Genomic DNA, 21,002 nt, shown 5'->3' with positions numbered 1-21,002 from the left:
GAGGACCAAGCTTGAGGGCAAGGACTGCACTTTCAAGTTCTCTGCCTGACTGCTGCCGCATAAATGTTGGCTCTTGTGATCGTCTGATGAGGAAATGCTTTGGAAAGGCACAATGGATGCTTCGTAGTAATATGAGGTTAGTGGCAGTGACAAGAGGGGCCTCCCCTGCTGGGTTTTGGAAGCTGAGGAATGACTGAACCCTTTTTTGTTGTTCATGTCCCCCAGTCTTCTGATATCGCTCTTCCTGCCTTTCCTTGGGGTAAAGCCAAGGCTGAGAAGGGTGGCTAGCTCCCAGGTTTTGCCAGGTTGTCTTTTTGGCTGTGCCTCAATAATGCAACCCCTGTGGGAAGAGGCATGTCCAGCTCTGCAGGTGAGGGAGTAGTTAGTTGTGGGGTGTCTCTGTGGAATCCACTGGTCAAGCATGTGTATGTTGGAGAGTTGGTTTGAAACCTTCCTCATCTTTTTCTAGTAGAGTGGCCTTGGTCAAATCTGAGTTTCAAGTGTCCCACAATGTGTATGTCAGAGGTGATTAATATCTGCTACCTCACACTCTGGTTGTGAGCACTGAGAGAATAATGCATGTGGTCGACTCATGTATGACAGCACAGTACTTGACAGACATTCTGAGAGCTCAAATGTTAGCACATTTTTTTGTTCTAATGTTGAAGTTTCTGCACCATCTGTCCCCTGCCTACCTTTTCTTTGATGCTTTGTGTAATTTCCTTGGCCTCTGCCTAGAATTTGCCAACCTTGTCTTTAAAGATTTGTGACTGAGGGTGTTTTACCATTTCTCCAGAGCTTTCTCAGTCCCTGTCTAATCCGGGAGCACACCCATAAGCCACCACCACTCAAGTCTTGCTTCCGACCCTCCGAAACCACCCTGCTGTTTCCGATTCTAGACCTGCTGATTGTGCTCAGAGCCACATCTAGCCAGGTCTGTCTTAGGGCTCCAAATACACTCCACCGGCCCCCAGGCATGGGAACGCTGCCTTTGACCAGCCTGTCCCCAGAAGTGGTGGTCATGGGGTTACCCGTCCCTGGTAGCTGACAGGTTCTTCCAGGGTCCCCGGCTTCAGTTTCAGGGTAGAGGCCACCAGTCGCCTAGAGGACTGTGATCTTGAGTGAGCAGCACCCTTCCAAGACAGGGTCCTGGATAGCCACTGGCCCGGATTCTTAGAAACTGGGCCTAGCATTATTCTCGCGCTAATCTCGAGGCAGCGGCAGCAAGCCACAATTTCCTGGGAAAGGAGGTGGTGCAGTAATTTTTTTAAGTTCATATCTATATATACACATACACACACATATATAAAAACAACCCCGTGCAACAACCAAAACAAATAAGATTGCTGCAAAGGGATTCCCAGAACCAGTTTCCTCTTCGCGCGCTACCCCCTTACTTGCATTCAGGCCCCGCCCCCGCAGAAAGATCCGGGCATGTATTTGCATAAGAAAGTACTTGAAACGTTGAGGGTGGTATGCAAATAAGGACCGGCTCCGATTGGCTGGGGTACAGCAGGTGCCGCGTCCGGATTGATCAAAGCCAAGTGGGCGGGGCTGTCGCCCGGGGCGACTCTCTCGGGAGGCGCGTGCCCCGGCTCAGTAGCGTTGGGGCTGGCGCGCGCGGCGAATCTCAGCGTTGCGCCGTTTGCTGGCGCTTCTGGGCCACCAGTTTCCCAGCCTTCCACCCTGGCGCCCCCGAGTCCTGGCTCCCCAGCCTCGCTGCTCCGGGCGTCCACGCCCTGCGGGCTCAGCGGGCTCAATCTGCGCAGCACCTCCTCCATGTTGACGAAGCCTCTGCAGGGACTCCCCATGGCCCCCGTGACCCCCACGCCGCCTCCAGGTGAGCGAGGCTCTCCTGTTGCGACCAGACCGGGTGGGGTGAAATGATTGAGGGGGGTGTGGGGGGAGGGGGGAGAGGGTCGCAGCCGGGCTCAGCATGCCGCCACCCTGACTTCCTCGCCTCCGCCTGCGTAGGAGGAAAGGATCGGGAAGCGTTCGAGGCCGAGTACCGACTCGGCCCCCTCCTGGGTAAGGGGGGCTTTGGTACCGTCTTCGCAGGACATCGCGTCACAGACCGACTGCAGGTATCCAACACGAGGGAATGGGGGAGGGCCAGGTGTGTGTGTTTGGTGGGGCGGGAGTCTTGGGGCTGGGATGCTGATTAACCGGGGGATGGGGGGAGGGATGAGCCTACCATGTGTGAGGGGTAGGGTCATGAGGACCAGGATCCGGATTGGTGAGGGTGGCTGAGCGCGCGCAAGCGTGTGTGGCGGCCCAGGTGGGGATGGGGGGGATGGGGGGTTTTCAGGGCAGGAATTCTAGTGATCCAGGGAGTGAGACTGGGGAGTGGAGGTCATGAGGACTCTAGGCCCTGGGGTCCAGGAGATGTATGTGTGGAAAGGTGGGGACCTGGAGCTGGGATTTTGGAGGCAGGTCACCAGGGTGGAGTTGTAAGGACCAGGACCCCGGGACAGAGATAGGGTGTCCTGGAGCTGGATGGGAAGCTCGAGGGCATGGGGGTGTTAGGAAATTCACAACTCAGGACCTGGAGTGGGGTGTTCTGAAGCCTGAGGAGAGCGCAGGGCTACGGATAGTGGGAGAGGTGAACTTGGTTCTGGGGACTTGGAGGGCAGGGGAGAAGCCCCAGCTCATTTTGGGTTGTGGTGTGGTGTTCTTGGGACCAGAAAGACTAGGATGAGGGTCAAACTGGGAGGGGTCTGGAGGTCGTCTGCCGAACCCCTCACCTCAAACCTCTTCTCCAGGTGGCTATTAAAGTGATCCCCCGGAATCGTGTGCTGGGCTGGTCCCCCTTGGTGAGTATCTTTGGAGCCATTCCTGACCCGCCGACGCCATCTCTGACGAGGGACTCACCCCCTTGCCCTTCTGCAGCTTTTAAGACTGCATGGGCTCTGTCTCGGTGAGGAGAACACTCCCACCAGCCCATGTTTACTCCCCAGGGGTGACATCCACACCTCCATGCAGTTCTGACTCACCCCAGTTCCCCTAGAGCCCCGGATTCTCCCCCCCCAACCCTCCTTTCTCAGCCTCCCTCGAAACACTGCTTCAGGGGCTGCCCGCAGGGCATGCTAGAGGGGAAAGAGGGGCAGAGGTCACCGGTTGCCATGGTGACGGTGGCTGCTGCTTCTCTGCCGTTAGCGCGCTAACGGACAACTGGGCGGGTCTGGGCGAGTTGTAGGCGTGGGAGCGCCCCCTGGCGGACGCTGGGGAGACTGCGCCTGCGCAGGCTGTGGGGCCCAGAGGTAGAAGCTGCGTTTGCGCAGTAGCGGAATTTTCATCGCCGTGAGAAAACTTGTCTGCGGCTGTGCAAGTCCGTGGACTGGCCGGGGTAGAGAGCCCCACTTAAGGCAAAAAGGCTGCTTCTGGTAGTCCTTGTGCCCGTGCAGGGTTTCTACAGTGAGGCAGCATTTGTGGCCAGTAACATTTATGTCTGTTATTGAGTGCCAACTGTATGCCTCAGGTTTTGCTTCATTATAAGAGCTTAGTGTATTCCAAGTCCCAGGACTTTCATTAAACACAGTACTAGGTGCTTGGTGACAGTGACAAAATATTGTATGATAACATTGAATTCTTACTTTGTGCCAGCTCCTTTTCTTTTTTAACTGACAAGAAGTACTTAACTGTTTTCCTATATTGCTTTATTGCAATTCCCATCCCCCATTTTTTAAATTAAAGTGTCGTTAACATACAATTTTATGTTGGTGTCAAATGTACATCACAGTTTGTGCCAGATCCTTTGCAATTAATGACTGCTAGCTATTTAACAAAGGTATATTGAGCACCTTCTATGTGCCAAGCACAAAACTAGGCAACTGGCAAAATACTGCATTTATTGAGAGCTTGTGCTAAGGTCCTTTTCTCCTAATTGCTTTCACCTGTTTAACAAATGTAGCCTTACTCTGTTACCAGGCACTGTTCTAGAGCTTGAGCAATGTCAGTGAACAAAGCAGACAAGCCATTATACAATAGTAGTATTTATTGAGTGCTAACTGTGTGCCAGACACTATGCTATAAAGTGTTTTCATCCATTTAACAAAACATGTATTGAGCACCTACTGTGTGTATAGTTCTAATCTTTTTGGAGATCTCAGTGAACAAAACAGATAAAATCCTACATAGTAGTGTTTATCAGTTGCTGCTTCTGCTGAAGGCCTTTTGTTAAGAACCACTTCTATTTATCCTTTAAATATTTACTGAGCTCCTATTACATGGCAGATGTGCATAGGCTTTTGGCTCGAATCACCTTCCCAATGGCTGTGTGAGTTTGAGCCCTTAAGATGAGAAAACTGAGGCAAGGGAGGGAAGTGGGTTGCTCAAGGGCCAACCAGTAAGGGGGCTGATAGGGGTATGATTTAAGTCCAGGCAAGTCAGCCTCAGATCTGATGGCCTGACGTCTGTGTTCTCTTTTCTCTGCCTGCTTCTCCCCACAGTCTGACTCAGTCACATGCCCACTGGAAGTTGCTCTGCTATGGAAGGTGGGTGCAGGTGGTGGACACCCTGGTGTGATCCGCCTGCTTGACTGGTTTGAGACACCAGAGGGCTTCATGCTGGTCCTCGAGAGGCCTTTGCCTGCCCAGGATCTCTTTGATTACATCTCAGAGCAGGGCCCATTGGGTGAAGGCCGAAGCCGCTGCCTCTTTGCCCAGGTAGTGGCAGCTGTTCGACACTGCCATGCCCGTGGAGTTGTCCATCGTGACATCAAGGATGAGAACATCCTGATGGATCTCCGCCGTGGCTGTACCAAACTCATTGATTTTGGTTCTGGTGCCCTGCTTCATGATGAACCCTACACTGACTTTGATGGTAAGGCTTCCCTAAAACTCAGTGGCGGTATTTCTTAAATTTTATCTTTATGGCCTCTTGACCTTTGATTTTTATTTTTAATATTGGGCATTCTCAAGGCTTGCCCTCTGATAAAGTTCATCTTCTGTCAGTGCCCTGACCTTGTTCTGTGCTCTAACTCTGGTGAGGGGTCCTGTTATTACCCTGAGTGTTCTTTTTCTGGTAAGGGGATCCTACTGTTACTTTTAAGTGCTTTTATGATGTTGAGGGACTCTGCTGTTATCTTAACTGCTCATTTTCTGGTGATGATCCCCTGCTGTTACATTTAAAGAGCTTCTATACTGGTGAGGGGACCCAGCTCATATGGTAAGTTCTTTTAGTCCTGGTGAGAGGACCATACTTCCTGGGGAGGATGGGGTGAGAGAAGGGCATTAACAGAGAGTGCTGTAAACTCTGGCTTGCATGCAGGTACAAGGGTGTATAGCCCTCCGGAGTGGATCTCTCGTCACCAGTACCATGCACTCCCAGCCACTGTCTGGTCACTGGGTATCCTCCTCTATGACATGGTGTGTGGGGACATTCCCTTTGAGAGGGACCAGGAGATTCTGGAGGCTGAGCTCCACTTCCCTGCCCATGTCTCTCCAGGTAAGGTCCTCACTGGCCCTAGCCTAGTGGACTCCATGCCTCCCAGAGACTTGTGCCCCCAAATGACTGCTAATTTCCTGTGTACTTCTGATCTGCAGACTGCTGTGCCCTAATCCGTCGGTGCCTGGCCCCCAAACCCTCTGCCCGACCCTCACTGGAGGAGATCCTGCTGGACCCCTGGATGCAGACACCAGCTGAGGATGTACCCCTGAATGCCCCTAAAGGGGGTCCCACCCCTTTGGCCTGGTCCCTGATGCCCTAATCCTGACCAGGCCCCCACTAGTTGGAATAGCCATCCCATGGCCATACCATAGGGATAGGTGGACATCTGTTGACCTGGTTTTACAGGTTATTAAAAATCCAGTGTTACTAGGGTCAGAGATTGGGGGTCAGGGATCCAAAGACATAAGCTAAGTCTATCCAGTCCCCATCCCAATCCTGAGAAGGAGCCTTCCTCCTGGAATTATGGTCTCTTATTCTGGAGGGAGGACTTCTCATTTTGCTAAGGATTTTATTTAGTTGATGTTACTTCCATTCTGAGCCCCAGGACTCTTATTCTGATGAGTTGTAACCCCTACACTGGCACCTCCTGCTACCACCACACAAACTTAGTTCAAATGCTCTGACTTGGGCAAGGGTGCTTTCCTTCCAATACCCCAGCAGCTCTTATTTTAGCAAAGGGACCCTTTCCCCTAGCCTAGGATCCCATGTTCAGTCAAGCTGCTCACCTACCTCAGCCCAGGGTTGCTTATTCTGGGGGAGGTAATGCCCTTTGTCATCCCAGGGCCCTTTTTTATCCTTTTCTTTTTTCTTTATTTTGGTGAGGGGACCCTACTCTGTTATCCCAAGTGCTCTTATTCTGGTGAGGAGAACCCTACTTCCATGATTTGGGAAGGAATGGGAGATGGACACTACCAGAGTCCACTAGGATGGGGTGGATGGTTTTTTTGGGACTGGGGTGGGGGAAATAAGTCTTGTTTTGTTCTCCTGGGCACCCCTGCTCCACCTTTCTTGGATTCTTGCTGCCTCCTTGTGAGCCAAGATTGTCCACTTGCTGAAATGTAAATACTTAGGTATTAGGGGAGAGGAACTCCCAACTGTGTTCTCTCCCTTCTCCCCTTGCCTGGATTATTTAAAAAGCCATGTGTGGAAACCCACTATTTAATAAATGTAATAGACTCAGAAGTAACTGGCCAGTTGTAGATGCAGCAAGGCATTTGTGGAGCCTGCTTGAGCCAAGAGGGAAGTGGACTGGATTTCTCCTCTGCCCTTTGGAAGCCTCAGTGTTGTGGTGCCATCCTAAAGATCTTTATGGGATCATTTAAGCAGGACCACAAAGAAAAACTTTGTTACCGCCGCCTTCCCCCAATTCTTATGTAGTGACCCTTATCTGCAGAAGGGCTCTGTTGGAGATACTGTATACACTGAAGATGTTTGGGACATACACTCAAAGATGGCTAGCTCAGGGGGCAGGAAAAAACCCTTTCCCCAGCCCCAGGGGCGGAAATAAATCCCTTCCCCATGGGAGAAGAAAACCTTTCAGGGCACTGGTGAGGGCGGGGCCAGGGTTGAGGGCTGACAGGTATCTTCCCAGCCCTCTCTTTGTCTCCTAATGGTGTACATCACCTATTTTGCCCTTCACCTCTACTTTGCCTTCTTACCTGCTGCTTTCTCCTGGTTTCACTTGACCCAACCTCAGTAGTACCCTCTCTTGCCCTGCTTTCAAAAGCTAACCTGTAAGCCAAGGCCTTACCTGCTGACTTAACCTCTCCCCTTCCCACTTCTTTTATATCCTCAGTAGTGACTGACTTGGCCTCCCTTCTCAGTCTCAGTTCTAATGTGCCTTTGTATATCCTTAACTGCTCTGCTTTTAGCTGCTAGCTTACCTACCTATCCCTCACCGGCTTCACTTCCTCAAAAGTCGCATTTCCTTCCCCGGCGCCCACAAGCTCTCAAGGAGGCGGGTCCTAGGTGGGGCTTCAGTCCAACCAGGAAGGACATAGGTGTTCTGATGCGGAAAGGGCGGTGCCATCTAAAGAAAGTGCCAGTAAAGGTCCGCTGTAGAGAGGCAGCTGAACCAATGAGACCAGTAAGGATGGGCGGGTAATAAGGAAAGCGGGATCAATGAAGAGGAGGGCGAGAGGCGATGGCGCGTCCGATCTGCTGACCCCAACGGAATTTGAGAATCAGGAGGCTGCTGTCTTAGATTGGCTGTTCAGAAGCGGACGAAGCAAGCCACTGCTTTGGCTAGGCCTTCGCTCTCCCCGACCAGAGGCCCGGAAGTAGAAGTGACGGATTCGGAAGTGGCCTGCTGTTGCCGAGGGGACGGGCCGGGCAGATGCCAACATGGCAGCGGTTGGGTCTGGCGGTTCCACTGCGGCGGCTGGGCCTGGGGCGGTCTCCCCGGGAGCACTGGAGCCTGGGACCGCAAGTGCGGGTGAGATACGCTGTGGCCAGGCAGTAGGCAACGGGGCAGAGGTCGGGATCACTGTGGGGTCAGGAAGCGTCCTCACTGAAGCGGGAGGGAGCATCCCGAATGGGCAGACGTGTGTATGTCTGTCTGTGTGCTGGGCGGAGGGTGGGGGAACGGAATGGACCATCCTGAGTGTGTTGGGGCGGGGAATAGACCATTCTGGGTATGATCTGGTGGGGGGGGCATTCCGCATATGGAAAGTAGAGACAGTTCTGAGTCTGGGAGGTTATTTCCTTTTGGGGAGGGTAAGACCACTAAGACCGTTCCGAATGCGTGTGGCTTCCGTCCTTGTAGAAGAGAGACCATTCTGAGGGTGGGAGAGTTCTTCCTTACCGAAGGAAGAGGCTACTTTGAGGATATGGTGTCTTCCTTATGAAAGGATGGGGGCTGTTGTGAGTTAGGGTGGGGTGGGTCCTTCCTTACATGATTTAGTCCATTTTGAGGTTGGGGATGTCCTTCATTATACGGGGAAAATACGTTCTGGGGGGGGTTCCTGCCTAATAAAGGTACAGTTAATCGTAATTTGGAGTAGGAGGGTCCTGCCTCTATGGTGGAGAAAGGCCATTCTGAGGGTGCCAGGCCCTTCCTTACAGCGGGGAGAGTACATTATGAATGTGAGTAAAACAAGGAATAATTCCTTGGCTGGAGGTATGGGGAACGCAGTGGTGGGAGGAGGACTGGACCATGTGGAGTATAGGGAAATATTTCCATATACCCTTGAGGGAACCAGACCATTCTTGGTGCATTAACCATTCATTGTGGGGGGTTCATTGGGCACAGTGCGGGAATCATTTCTTATATTTGTTAGACCATTCTGGGTCAGGAGGAATCAGTCGTTAAAAGGAGGAAGGGATTGGAGAGAGACCATTCTGAGTGTGAGGGAATGGAATAATTCCTTAGATGGGAGAAAGACTTCCTTGGTGGACATACATCAGTGGCCTCATTCCCTTATTGGGGTATCATTCTTTACATTGGACAGCCCCTTATTAAACAGAAGCATCATTTCATGTAAATCTTCAGTTTGCTCATCCATAAAATGGGAATCCTTATCATTTCTTCAGAGATCAGAGAGATAGAAGGGTCTGTCGAAGTAATCCACGTACAGTTGACCCTTAATGCCGGGGTTAGGGGCATTGACCCTCATGTGCAATCAAAAATCTGCAAATAACTTTGACTGCCCTAAAACTTAGCTACTAATAGCCTTCTGTTGACCAGAAGCCTTACTGATAACATAAACAGTCAATCAACACATATTTTGCATGTTTTATGAATTATATACGGTATTACAATAAAGTAAGCTAGAGAAAATAAAATATTTTTTCAAGTTGTCACAAATCTCTAAAAAATTTTCCAGTATATTTATTGAAAAAAATCAGCATATAAGTGGACCTTTGCAGTTCAAACCCAAGTTGTTCAAGGGGTGACTGTAAATCCCTTAGTCCAGTGATAAACTCTCAATAAGCACATGTTAAGCACTCAATAAATGTTGAGAATGTAGTTGGTATTCAGTCCTGGGGAGCATGCTTCTCAGGAGGCAAAGAGTGGGTGTTTCAGGCCTGTACCGGCCATCTCCTGACACCTCAGCAAGGATTCCAAGTATGGGCTGGGCAGGGTAGGGCCCACTTCTCCCTTTCTGGCTCTCTACTGTCTATAGCTGAGGCAGGAAACAGGTGGAAGTCAGACCCTCATTGGTCAGGATAGGCAGGTCAAGGGAGGAAGTGGCAGGTGGCTAGAAGGATCCTGATTGAGAAAGGAGATGGGGGGGCATGTGGTGGCGTGGCTATGCCCCAGCAGCTTCTGACCCCTTCTTGCCCCTTGCTCCTTCCATTCCCCACAGCTCACCGGCGCCTCAAGTATATATCCCTAGCTGTGCTCGTGGTCCAGAATGCCTCCCTCATCCTCAGCATCCGCTACGCCCGCACGCTGCCTGGGGACCGCTTCTTTGCCACCACTGCTGTGGTCATGGCCGAAGTGCTCAAAGGGTTTACCTGCCTGATGCTGCTCTTCGCACAGAAGAGGGGTATGAGCGGGAGGGGGCTGCACTGGGGTTGGCAGATGAGACTCTGTGTATGTGGGTATGCCCCATGCCCACATGGAGGGCTTCCTGGAGGAGGATTTTTGCATGGTGAAACTGCCTGGGGAGTGCGTAAGTGCAGCTAGGCTGCTTGTCCCTCCAGCTCTGAGTAGCTGCACCCACATTTTTATACCCCTAGCCCCCATGAGCTGGCCTGTGTGGACTGGAGGGGTAAGGTAGTCTAATGCTCATCAGGTAGCAGGTGACCCTTACATGATTTATTTATTTTTCTTAACTTTCATCGTGGATCATTTCAAACACACAGAATTGGTGAGAATAATGAAGCAAGAAAATATGATGTACTCACCACCCAGATTCAGTGATTATCAACTCATGACCACTGTGCCATTAAGCAACATCAGTGATTACCCACTCACTGCCAGTCCATGTATCTGCCTGTGTACTGCCTGCCTCATTATGTTGGAGTATGTCCCACAGGAAGTAATTATGATTTTGAAGTAAATCCTGCCTTATTGTCTTGAATAAGTATTTTGATACATTTAAAAACAATAACTGCAATATCTAAAAATAATACATAAAAAAATTAATGATTTTTAAAGTTAATAAAATAATCAAATATCCAATGTTCAAATTTATAATGCTTTCTCAAGTGTCATACAAATTTTTAAAAATTTGCCTGAATTGGGTTTATGTAAAGTCAGTGTTTTGAAATTGGTTATTTTCTAGGTCAACCTCCAGGTTCCTGTTGAACTCTTTTTTTCTGAAGTTAATTTGTTGAAGAAATCAGGTCATTTGTCATATAAACTGGTTAACCTGGATTTTGCTAACTACCTCCCTATGGTACCATTTAACATATTCTTCTGTCCTGTATCCTGTAAGGTGGCTTTATCTACTAATGTAAACACCTCCCTGAAGGCGTCTTCCTTAAGCATTCAGTTCTCTATAAACGCCTTGCACATTTAAAGGATAAAGATGGATTATCCAGCTCTGTCCTTGATATTTAAATTGACAAAAACATTCTAGCCCACTCATTAGCTCCAGGGCCCTGGGAGGCAGCAATTTAGAAAACTACCTCCTCTGTTCTTGACTGATGCTGAGACACTTCGGAGTGTACACTGTGGCAGGCCGTGCTCTGGCCATGGAGGTGGATGTGTTAGCAATGCAGACATGTGTCTTGCTCTCATAGGGCTGATAGTTTAGACAGGGAGACATAGCTACAGACTCAATCACAGGCCTTCACCCCTTGTCTACAATTTCAAAAGGCCCCTCGCCCCCAGGAATTTTTTTCCTTGAATTAGTCTGGTGCCAAAACTTGGCCTGACCTGATGTGGGGCTATTTGTGTACTTGTGATTCTTATTTTTCTTGTTTGTTATGAGTATTTACAAAAGTCACTGCAGAAATGTGAATGTCCTTGATTGTGGTGTGCACCCTCGATTGTGGGGTGTGTTGTGTGAAATATATGGTATATATACTATATTACCTTTCTAACCCCTGGACATTTTTGAACACCCAGGGAATTTGGGTAAGGGTTAGAGATCAGTAATTACTACTGGAATTAATGCCATGAAGGACAAGGACAGGGTTTTGTGAATGAGCATCAGCAGGAGTTCCTCCAATAACCTCTGCAGTGGTTGTGAGTTTTCCCTAAGGAGTGACACTCAGATGAGACCTAACAGATAAACTGCAAAAAAGTGGGGTGAGTTTTGCAAAGGCCTTATTATGTAAGAAAGTATTCTCATGTATTGGTTGGAGCAGGTCCCAACCAGACTTCCTGCTTAATCGTCAAGCCTATTCTTCCATGTGCAGGGGCAACTGCTTGGTGTGTGCAGGGCCTATGGCAGAGTCAGAGATGGCCTCTGCCCTTTGGCAGCTCCCAGGACAGTAAGGAGCTGGGATAAGTCTAAACCTTCCCCTGTGTTTGGTAAACAGCTTTCCATCCACAGCCCTAAGGCTTCTCTCCTTTACAGGCTCCTAGTTAATGCTGATTATTTCATTATACAGTCATGTATTGAGTGCTTGCCCTGAATGAGACTCTATGCAAGGGAGGTAGGCTGCAAGAGTGAAATATGGTCTGTGATCCTCAGTCACAATGTTAAGGATGAAAGGTCTACTGGAGATGTGCTTGTACTGTAGGGAAATTGGGAGCACAGATTCTAGCCCTCGGAGTCAGAGTGTGGTGGGGAGACACAGGGACAGGCCTGGTCCTGGCCCTTAGGGGATCCCCATCTTTGATAGTCGGTGCTAAAAAGGGCTCTCCTGCCCCCACCTAGGTAATGTGAAACACCTGGTTCTCTTCCTTCACGAGGCTGTCCTGGTGCAGTATATGGACACACTCAAGCTTGCAGTGCCCTCTCTCATCTATACTTTGCAGAATAACCTCCAGTATGTTGCCATTTCCAACCTGCCAGCTGCCACTTTCCAGGTGAGCCCCAAGCCCAGCACGGCCCTGGAGGAATTGGCTGGGGTGGGGATTGTAGGATGTTGGCAGGGGAGGGCTGCAGAGAGCAGGAGCTGTGTCACCTTCAAAATGTCCTTGGGTCTCCCTCAACCTCAGTTTCCTCATCTGTGAGAATTGGGAATGGAAATGGTAATGCCTACTCCCAGGGCTGCTGGGATGACTAAAATAAAGAGTACCTGGGAAGAGCCCTTGGTTAGTGATAGATAAGCTTTATGCTCTTCAGGCAGCCTTGTGAAATGGTTAAAGGGCCCGGATTCAAATCTCTGCTCTGCTGCCTTCCAGCTGTGTGATCTTGGGCAAGTGACTTGCCCTCTCTGTGCCTTAGTTTTCTCATCTTTAAATTGGACATTACAATAGTATATACTTCCTACATGAGGATTAAATGAACAAATCCACCTGGAGGGCTTAGGCCCATACCTGGCACACAATAAGCAGTGTGTGTTTGCTGATGTTACTGAGGGTGATTTCATTTGTATCCATGTGTTTATCAAGCCCTCTCTCATCACAAAGCCTCCTATTCATTCATTCATTACTTAAATTGGGAGAGGTGTTTCATGTATATCAGCTGTATCTTACAGATGATGGTGATGGGGCAAGTGCCATGTTCCTTGTCACACAGCCAGAAAATGGGCTGGGATGTGGACTTGGGTATGGCTTGAGACTTCCTTGCATAGCTGTCCTCCTGTATACTTTGTGGGAGGCACGTCAGAGCGATTTAGGTTCATCTCAGTAGCCAGTGGCTGAATATTTTTGCTGTTTTTATTGCCATCTACCTCATCCTGTTCCTCCATTGTGCCTAGGGGCCTATGTGGGTGTTGTACCCCATGTACAGGGGTTGGGGGTTGGGACAGCCCTCAGTGCCTTCCACATGCCCCTCACAGGTGACATACCAGCTGAAGATACTGACCACAGCACTGTTCTCTGTGCTCATGCTGAACCGCAGCCTTTCCCGGCTGCAGTGGGCCTCCCTGCTGCTGCTCTTCACTGGTGTCGCCATTGTTCAGGCACAGCAAGCCGGTGGTGGGGCCTCACGGCCGCTGGATCAGAACCCTGGAGTGGGCCTAGCAGCTGTCGTGGCCTCCTGTCTCTCCTCGGGCTTTGCAGGTGTCTACTTCGAGAAGATCCTTAAAGGCAGCTCAGGCTCAGTTTGGCTGCGCAACCTGCAGCTGGGCCTCTTCGGCACTGCCCTTGGCCTGCTGGGGCTCTGGTGGGCTGAGGGCACTGCTGTGGCCCACCGCGGCTTCTTTTTTGGATACACACCTGCTGTCTGGGGTGTGGTACTCAACCAGGCCTTCGGTGGGCTACTCGTGGCTGTTGTCGTCAAGTATGCCGACAACATCCTCAAGGGCTTTGCCACCTCCCTGTCCATTGTGCTGTCCACTGTCGCCTCCATCCGCCTTTTTGGCTTCCATGTGGACCCGCTGTTTGCCCTTGGCGCTGGGCTGGTCATCGGTGCCGTCTACCTCTACAGCCTGCCCCGAGCTGCAGCCAAAGCTGGAGCACCCTCCGCTCCCTGCCCTCACCAGCAGCCTCCTGGACAGCCGCCACCCCCACAGCTGGCTGCCCGCCGTGGAGACCTCAGCACAGAGCCCTTCCTGCCAAAGTCAGTGCTGGTGAAGTGAGGGCTGGTGGTGGGGGGCAGGGGGCAGAAAGGGAGGGAGCCTGGGTGGAGAGTGTTGGCATCTGCAGGACCTAGGTTGCCACTAAGGCCTGGCTCCCCTGGGGTTGTTAGAGTCTCTTCTTCCAGGCCATGGAGACTCTTGGAGGGGCATGGGACCAGGTGAGGTGTCATGTGAACCCTTCCTTGTAGGCTGACCTACAAGGGAGCTTTTAGAGTTGCCTCCTCTGTTGCAGTCTAACCCCTTTGGGGACTCTGTTGGGGGTATTGTCATTTAAGGCTTTTTTTGTCTGCCCCACCTTGGCTGGAGGTGTCCTTTCATGCCTGGGAGATTCCCTCCCAACAATCCTTCTACCTTTGTAAAGACAAACTAGACAAAAATCCTGCAGCTCTTTAGTAATGCCATGTCTACCTGTGGGGTGATTTCCCTCCCATAGCTGAGGTGTTCTATCCTCCACCACCACACTGGATCATGTCAGCAGCTGGGTTTTTTGTGGCCTTGGGGCAGCTTCCCTGGCATGGAAACCCTTGGGAAAACGGGTCTTTTCCCAGGGAGAGAGAAAGGGGTGAGAGCCAAGATTTTTGCATCAGCCTGTTTTGGGGGAGGGTGTAGTAGGGGTCATTATTTTTTTAGTGGTGTGGGGATTTGTGGTGTAATCAGATAATTAATGATCTAGGGTTTGGGAAAAGTAGGGAGGGGAGGTCTTCAAGTGGCTGAATCTCATTGAATCCAGGACACTGTTGGTTGCCAGATGCAGGGATTTTTTCTGAGACATACTGAGAGGACAAATAAAGCTGCCAACCATACCCACTTTTGATCTCCACTGGCTGTATGAGGCACCCTTATTCCTGATAGGGGTGGGGGTGTCTTTAAAAATTGCTAAAATGTGGAACCTACTCCATGCACTCCCCAAAGCTTATTAACCCCTTAACTGTTTCCCAGGATATGTGTGTGTGTGTGTGTGTGTGTGTGTGCGCGCGCGCATGCTTGTGGGTGTGCATATACATTTGCATATGGGCTGTCTTTGCCATATGTAAATAGGGCCCTTGGATCTTTATTTTTGATTAATTTGTTCTGATTTTTTTGGTTTGTTTTCTAAGGAACTGTAATGAACAAATGTCAGGATACCCATGCTAAATAAAGGTGTTGTATTTATTTAGTCCCTGTGTAGCTTTCTGACCCAAGGAACCTGCTCTGTCCGCGTGGGCTGCTACTAACCCCAGGACTACCAGCCTCACTGCTGTTGCCCTTGCTTGCTCAGGACACCTGCCTGCCAGCTTTCTGTGATTTTCTTTCCTCCCCATTCCCACCACAGGTTGCTCACCAAGGTGAAGGGTTCGTAGCTGCTGGGATCGAAGATGCTGGCCTGGTCTCATTCTCCCTTTTTGCCCTGGCCCAGCCAGGACCAAACTGATCAGAAATAGGGGTGGAGGGAGGTAGACATGGAACACTGTCCCCAACCCCCATTCCCATGCAGGGCTGATGCAACTGGACTGGCTCTGGCAATGAGAGCATGGACAGGACCCCTGCCACCTCCAGCCTGTGCAGCCCCCATGTCCCTGTCTCCCCACCCCCCGTTTTCTTAGGTGAGTTTTGCTAATAAAATATTTTGCATCTTTGCTGGTTTGGGTTGGGAAGCTTCAAAAGTGTGAGGGAAGGAAGCACTCAGGCGTCATGGGCATGATCCACCAAAAAGCTTTTATTAAGAACCCCAGGGTGGTGGTGGTGTGGGAAGGGCTCAGTCCTGCTGCTTGGTTCGGGAGGCCTCGGCATTTGCCCGGAGCACGGCCCCTGGGGATGGGTAGGGGCGCTGCTGGAAGAGGGGCCCAGCTGCTGTCGTGTCTGCACCCGTTTTGGCCTCATTCCGCTTGGGGAGTCCTGTTGACCATGTGCCCCTGGGGGTGACAGAGTCAGGTGAGATTGTGGGAAGTGGTAGGCAACCCCTCTCCATGAGTGACGAATGGGGGAAGGAGATAGTAAGGAAGAAAGAAGTCAGGTGCAGTGAGTCCTAAAGAAAGAGAAGGGCTCGCAAGGGGAGGTCACTAACCGAGGTGCGTCTGAGTATGAGCTGGGGTCCATAGGGTCTAACTCTTCATCCTTCCGGCTTGCCACTGTGGAAGGAGGTGGCAGAGTGAAGTCTTCAATGGAGGCACAAGGAGCCCCTGATCACTGAACTCCCCCATCCCAGGAAGAAATGAAGCCCATGGCTGTCAGGGCCCTTGCTGCCATGCCTCATCTCAGTCCTGGTCCTGCTCAGCTTACCCTTCTTGCTCTTGGGGTAGGGAGCCAGTTCCTCTCGGCGATGGTGGCGCCGTTCTTTGCTCTCTTCCCTGTCTGCCTTGTCATACCCACGGTCACGGTCACGGTCACGGTCCCTGTCCCGCTCTCTCTCTCTGTCCACCTTGTCATAGCCACGCTCTCGGTCTCTGTCAGACTTGTCGTGGCCCCGATCTGACTTGTCGTGGCCCCGGTCTGACTTCTCGTGGCCCCGGTCTGACTTCTCATGGCTCCGGTCCAACTTCTCCTCAGCATCTGGGGACACAAAAGCCTTGCAGTGACCTTCTTCCTTCCATCTCAGGACCCAACAGACTTTCAACGACCTCCCTTGCCTGGGGCTGGGCCTGCCTGTCTCACCTGCCCCTCAACCCATTATCATTTACCTGACCCCTCTCAGAACTGCTAAACGCACCTGAGGCATCCCTTAGACCTGCCAACTCACCTGCATTATTGCTCCTGAGCTTCTTGGCAGATTTGGTAACGACGGAGTTGGAGTCATGTGGGGAGAGCCAGGACACGAGGTCTGTGTCCACATTCCAATAGTAAGGGAGCCCGCTACAGGGCAGGGGAAGGGAAGTGGAAGGAGGGAAGGAGCATAAGCACAAATGTCCTTTCCTTGTAGCCACAACTCCTTTCTCCCCAGTCTCTGGCTACACCTGTCCCATGTCAGGACCCCACAGGGGTGACCCCCATATCTCTTACCTTGTCCCCCCCATTTATCCCAAGGCCAGGGACAACACAGGAAGGGTGAAGTCAGAGGTCAGCTCCCCCCAACCCCACCAGGTTCCCCAGGCTCACCAGGAAGGATCGAACACCTTGTACCAGCTTGGTGGGAGGCCCTCCAACCGGGTAGCCTCATAGTCTACAGGATCATCGTCATAGTCCTCAGCAATGATCTCTTCCTCTGGTTCTGGAAGGACAGGAGAGGAGGACAGCATTTTAGGACCAGGGGGATTCTCATCCTACAGGCAGGACTGGAGAGATACTCACAATCACACGGACCACATCCAAACACTGGTCTGAATCCACTCAGTTCCTGAGGCCTACCTAACACATAAAGGCCTGCCACAGTTGTCAGTAGAATAAAAAAGGTGTATATTATCAGCTCAAGATGTGGCCTTTAGCAGGCCTATCCAAGATTTCAGTTGTGGATATAACAATGAGATGTATGTGTCAGCAACAGCATAATGCCTGTCACACAGTAAGTCCAAAGGTGAGACACCAAGTCTCACCTGCAGTGGCAAATACTGCTTGCATTCCAAATCTGAGTACCTCAGTATTGGGATTTACCAAAAATTTATCTAAATCTGTTCTGTTTCTGGGTTCAGATAAAATTCTATATACTGTTAGGAACAATAAGTGCTGGTGAGGATGCGGAGAAAGGGGAACCCTCCTACACTCTTGGTGGGAATGTAAACTAGTTCAACTATTATGGAAAGCAATACGGAGGTTCCTCAAAAAACTAAAAATAGAAATATCATTTGACCCGGGAATTCCACTCCTAGGAATTTACACAAAGAAAAAAACTCAGATTCAAAAAGACATATGCACCCCTATGTTTATCGCAGCACGATTCACAATAGCCAAGATATGGAAGCAACCTAAGTGTCCATCAGTAGATGAATGGATAAAGATGTAGTACATACACACAATAGAATACTATTCAGCCATAAGAAGAAAACAAATCCTACCGTTTGCAACAACATGGATGGAGCTAGAGGGTATTATGCTCAGTGAAATAAGTCAGGTGAAGAAAAACAAATACCAAATGATCTCCTTCATTTGTGGAGTATAACAATGAAGCAAAACTGAAGAAACAAAACAGCAGCAGACTCAAAGAACCCAAGACAGGACTAGCAGTTACCAAAGGGGAGTGGTGGGGGAGGGTGGGTGGGGTTGGAGGGAGAAGGGGATTGAGCGGTATTATGATTAGTACACATGGTGGGGGGATCATGGGGAAGACAGTGTAGCACAGAGTAGACAAGTAGTGACTCTGTGGTATCTTACTACGCTGATGGACAGTGACTGCAATGGGGTATGGGGGGGACTCGATATGGGTGAATGTAGTAACCTTTGTGAAACCTTTGTAAGAATGTATTAAGGCATCAATGATACCTTAAGAAAAAAAAAGAAAAAATATATACTGTTACATGAACCTATCCGGTTTCAGAGTTTAGACAGATATTCACCATACAAATGTATCCATATATATTAAGTTCCTGAGTTTAGGTAGTATGTGCCACTATGCTGTCCAAATATGTGTAGCTTCTAAGCTTGGCAAATATGGAATTTCTGACATATATTGAATAGCAAGAGGTTAGATAGCAAAGGATTTATCCAAACACTGGTCTGAATCCACTCAGTTCCTGAGGCCTAACACATAAAGGCTTGCCACAGTTGCCAGTAGAATAAAAAAGGTGTATATTATGAGCTCAAGATGTGGCCCTTAGCAGGCCTATCCAAGATTTCAGTTGTGGATATAACAATGAGATGTATGTGTCAGCAACAGCATAATGCCTGTTACACAGTAAGTCCAAAGTAGATGTCATCTGTAATCATCAGTATTGTTTTAATTTTTTTTTGTATCATTAATATACAATTTCATGAGCAACATTATGGTTACTAGACTCCCTCCATTATCAAGTCCCCACCACATACCCCATTACAGTCACTGTCCATCAGCATAGTAAGATGCTATAGAATCACTACTTGTCTTTGTGTTGTACTGCCTTCCCTGTGCACCCTCCACATTAATTTTTTTTATTAAGGTATCATTGATATGCAATCTTATAAAGGTTTCACATGAGCAACACTGTGGTTACTACATTCACCCATATTATCAAGTCCTTCCCACATACCCCACTGCAGTCACTATCCACCAACATAGTAAGATGTTAGAGTCACTACTAGTCTTCTCTGTGCTCTACTGCCTTCGCCATGCCCCCTTACATTATGCGTGCTGATCGTAATACCCCTTAATTCCCTTCTCCTTCTATCCCCAGCCACCCTCCCCAACCCCTCCCTTTGGTAACCACTGGTCCCTTATTGGAGTCTGTGAGTCTGCTATTGTTTTGTTCCTTCAGTTTTGCTTTGTTGTAATACTCCACAAATGAGGGAAATCATTTGGTACTTGCCTTTCTCCGCCTGGCTTATGTCACTGAGCATAATACCCTCTAGCTCCACCCATGTTGTTGCAAATGGTAGTAATCACCAGTATTGTTAATAACACATATCATCAGCACAAGGCCTGGTACTCAACAGGCTTAAAATGAATACCTGTGATCATTATCAGTATTATTAACCACGAGATCAATAGCTGGCACAGAGTAAGCTTGTAATAAATATTACTTTTCAATAAGGTGAAAATAAGATGTATTTTCCAGTACCTGACACACTGTAGCACCAAACAGATGCCAGCTTTTACTATTATTAACAATAAGGTGTAAAAATTAGCAGCAACAGCACAATAGGCCTAAATGTTAGATCCTATCATTTTTAAATACTGAACCAGAATGTGTATGCCAGGGACTTAGTAAGCCCAAAATACATGTCAGCTATTGATACGGCGAACAAGGTATATATCACCAGCACAGTGCCTTGAACTACAGTAGTTCTCAAATAACATTATCAGTACGGTAAAGAACAAAATATCAGCAGACTGCCACTGCACTTGGAGCACAGGACATTACCCTAGATGTCATGTCAGCTATCCTTATTATTAGATACTTTGTGACCATTTTCATGGATTGATTGATGGATTGAACCTGGCATACAGCAGGCCCAAAAAACAGCATTGGGTGTCAGTATTATGGATGCAATGTCTATATCCCACCCCACCTCCACCCCCCTAACTTGGCACCACAGTAGGAATTGGTGTCAGGAATCCATATTGTTAACAATGAACTGCCTGCCACCCCACTGCTTGGTGCACAGTAGGCCCATGTTCGGTTATCAAATGGGAGTATCAACAACAAAGTGCTTGTTAAAGCCGGCATATGGTAAGGCCCATCCGCTCTTACTCTCACCGGGCTCCAAATGTTTGAGGATGCCTCTCTTGGCCAAGCGGGTCTGCAGTGCAACAGGCAGCGGCATAGCGGGTAGCAGACAGACCTAGGGATGGATGGGCAGATCAAAAACCGGTTTGGATGAGGATCTGAATCCGGATTCTGTTACCAGCGCCTCCCCACAGCATGTACTCATCTGGAACCCCCATTTACCCACCTACACCAGAAGCTGGGTGGACGAAACCTATGCTTGAGAAGGTTGAAGTGATACGTAGAAATACACTAGAACGTTCACTAACCCTCCTCTCGCGGCACAGTGCTCCACGACCCAGTGCCTTTTCCAGGCCCAGGCTCCGCCCACCGCCGAAAGGGCCAAACGCGGCTCCCCCAGGCCCCATAAATGGGCTCACCCAACGTCCCTCAAAGAGTGCCGGGTGGGAGGAACCAAAGCACTGGGAAGGAGGAGCAGAATGTTGCACCGTCCCCCAGCTCCAAAAAATGCACCCATCCCAACGTTACCAAATAGTCACACGGGTAGTGGAAGGCTATCGCACCGGCCTCCTCTCTCTCTCGTCGCCACTAAGATCAGCAGGACCATATGCCTCTTTTCTCCTAAAGCGCAGTATGAAGTTCCTCTCTCCCCGAGCCTTGACGTAACTGGGCAAAGCTCAGCAACGAGGTGGACGCAAA

At 49.7% G+C, this 21,002-nt stretch overlaps 3 protein-coding genes across 15 annotated transcripts; 2 read left to right on the top strand and 1 right to left on the bottom strand.

The window, feature by feature from the left end:
- Positions 1 to 1,511: 1,511 nt before the first annotated feature.
- On the top strand, positions 1,512 to 6,630 carry PIM2 (Pim-2 proto-oncogene, serine/threonine kinase). Its single transcript, XM_017671447.3, has 6 exons — positions 1,512 to 1,840; positions 1,975 to 2,084; positions 2,763 to 2,813; positions 4,449 to 4,821; positions 5,269 to 5,445; positions 5,544 to 6,630. Exons 1-6 carry the CDS (start codon positions 1,780 to 1,782, stop codon positions 5,705 to 5,707), a joined length of 936 nt encoding a protein of 311 aa, XP_017526936.1. The 5' UTR covers positions 1,512 to 1,779; the 3' UTR covers positions 5,708 to 6,630.
- Positions 6,631 to 7,002: 372 nt separating this feature from the next.
- SLC35A2 (solute carrier family 35 member A2) lies at positions 7,003 to 15,650 on the top strand. 7 transcript variants are annotated; one of them, XM_017671446.3, is made up of 5 exons: positions 7,458 to 7,882; positions 9,756 to 9,938; positions 12,225 to 12,376; positions 13,884 to 14,015; positions 15,347 to 15,650. In XM_017671446.3, the coding sequence occupies exons 1-5, from the start codon at positions 7,792 to 7,794 to the stop codon at positions 15,443 to 15,445; spliced, it is 657 nt and encodes a 218-aa protein (XP_017526935.1). In that variant the 5' UTR covers positions 7,458 to 7,791; the 3' UTR covers positions 15,446 to 15,650. The 7 variants fall into 7 exon arrangements, with proteins under 7 accessions (XP_036852211.1, XP_073083583.1, XP_017526934.1 ...); XM_036996315.2 differs by having other exon boundaries at positions 7,459 to 7,882; positions 13,294 to 14,015; positions 15,509 to 15,650; XM_017671442.3 differs by lacking the exon at positions 15,347 to 15,650 and adding an exon at positions 15,132 to 15,186 and having other exon boundaries at positions 7,460 to 7,882; positions 13,294 to 14,015.
- Positions 15,651 to 15,710: 60 nt separating this feature from the next.
- Positions 15,711 to 20,998, bottom strand: PQBP1 (polyglutamine binding protein 1). 7 transcript variants are annotated; one of them, XM_017671465.2, is made up of 7 exons: positions 20,867 to 20,998; positions 20,328 to 20,418; positions 17,107 to 17,218; positions 16,751 to 16,863; positions 16,294 to 16,563; positions 16,079 to 16,142; positions 15,711 to 15,926 (listed from the first exon to the last, which is right to left on the bottom strand). In XM_017671465.2, exons 2-7 carry the CDS (start codon positions 20,398 to 20,400, stop codon positions 15,770 to 15,772), a joined length of 789 nt encoding a protein of 262 aa, XP_017526954.1. In that variant the 5' UTR covers positions 20,401 to 20,418; positions 20,867 to 20,998; the 3' UTR covers positions 15,711 to 15,769. The 7 variants fall into 7 exon arrangements, with proteins under 7 accessions (XP_017526954.1, XP_017526956.1, XP_017526952.1 ...); XM_017671467.2 differs by having other exon boundaries at positions 20,334 to 20,418; XM_017671463.3 differs by having other exon boundaries at positions 20,832 to 20,974.
- Between the last annotated feature and the right edge of the window lie 4 nt (positions 20,999 to 21,002).

The sequence above is a fragment of the Manis javanica genome, chromosome X, assembly GCF_040802235.1.
Source record: "Manis javanica isolate MJ-LG chromosome X, MJ_LKY, whole genome shotgun sequence".
Taxonomy (NCBI): Eukaryota; Metazoa; Chordata; class Mammalia; order Pholidota; family Manidae; genus Manis; species Manis javanica.
The sequence above is the reverse complement of the archived record's forward strand: the minus strand, read 5'-3'. Positions and strand labels throughout refer to the sequence as shown.

Excerpts from the sequence above, each read along its gene's own strand:
- PQBP1 (XM_017671462.2), bottom strand. The coding sequence starts at position 20,710 with ATGGGGCCTGGGGGAGCCGCGTTTGGCCCTTTCGGCGGTGGGCGGAGC. Across the intron at positions 17,219-20,529 it reads CCACCCAGCTTCTGGTGTAG|AACCAGAGGAAGAGATCATT; the intron begins GTGGGTAAATGG and ends CTGTCCTTCCAG. Across the intron at positions 16,143-16,293 it reads CTACCCCAAGAGCAAGAAGG|TGGCAAGCCGGAAGGATGAA; the intron begins GTAAGCTGAGCA and ends CTCCTTCCACAG.
- PIM2 (XM_017671447.3), top strand. The coding sequence starts at position 1,780 with ATGTTGACGAAGCCTCTGCAGGGACTCCCCATGGCCCCCGTGACCCCC. Across the intron at positions 1,841-1,974 it reads GACCCCCACGCCGCCTCCAG|GAGGAAAGGATCGGGAAGCG; the intron begins GTGAGCGAGGCT and ends CCGCCTGCGTAG. Across the intron at positions 2,085-2,762 it reads GCGTCACAGACCGACTGCAG|GTGGCTATTAAAGTGATCCC; the intron begins GTATCCAACACG and ends CCTCTTCTCCAG.
- SLC35A2 (XM_036996315.2), top strand. The coding sequence starts at position 7,792 with ATGGCAGCGGTTGGGTCTGGCGGTTCCACTGCGGCGGCTGGGCCTGGG. Across the intron at positions 12,377-13,293 it reads TGCCAGCTGCCACTTTCCAG|GTGACATACCAGCTGAAGAT; the intron begins GTGAGCCCCAAG and ends TGCCCCTCACAG. Across the intron at positions 14,016-15,508 it reads ACAGAGCCCTTCCTGCCAAA|GGCTGATGCAACTGGACTGG; the intron begins GTCAGTGCTGGT and ends ATTCCCATGCAG.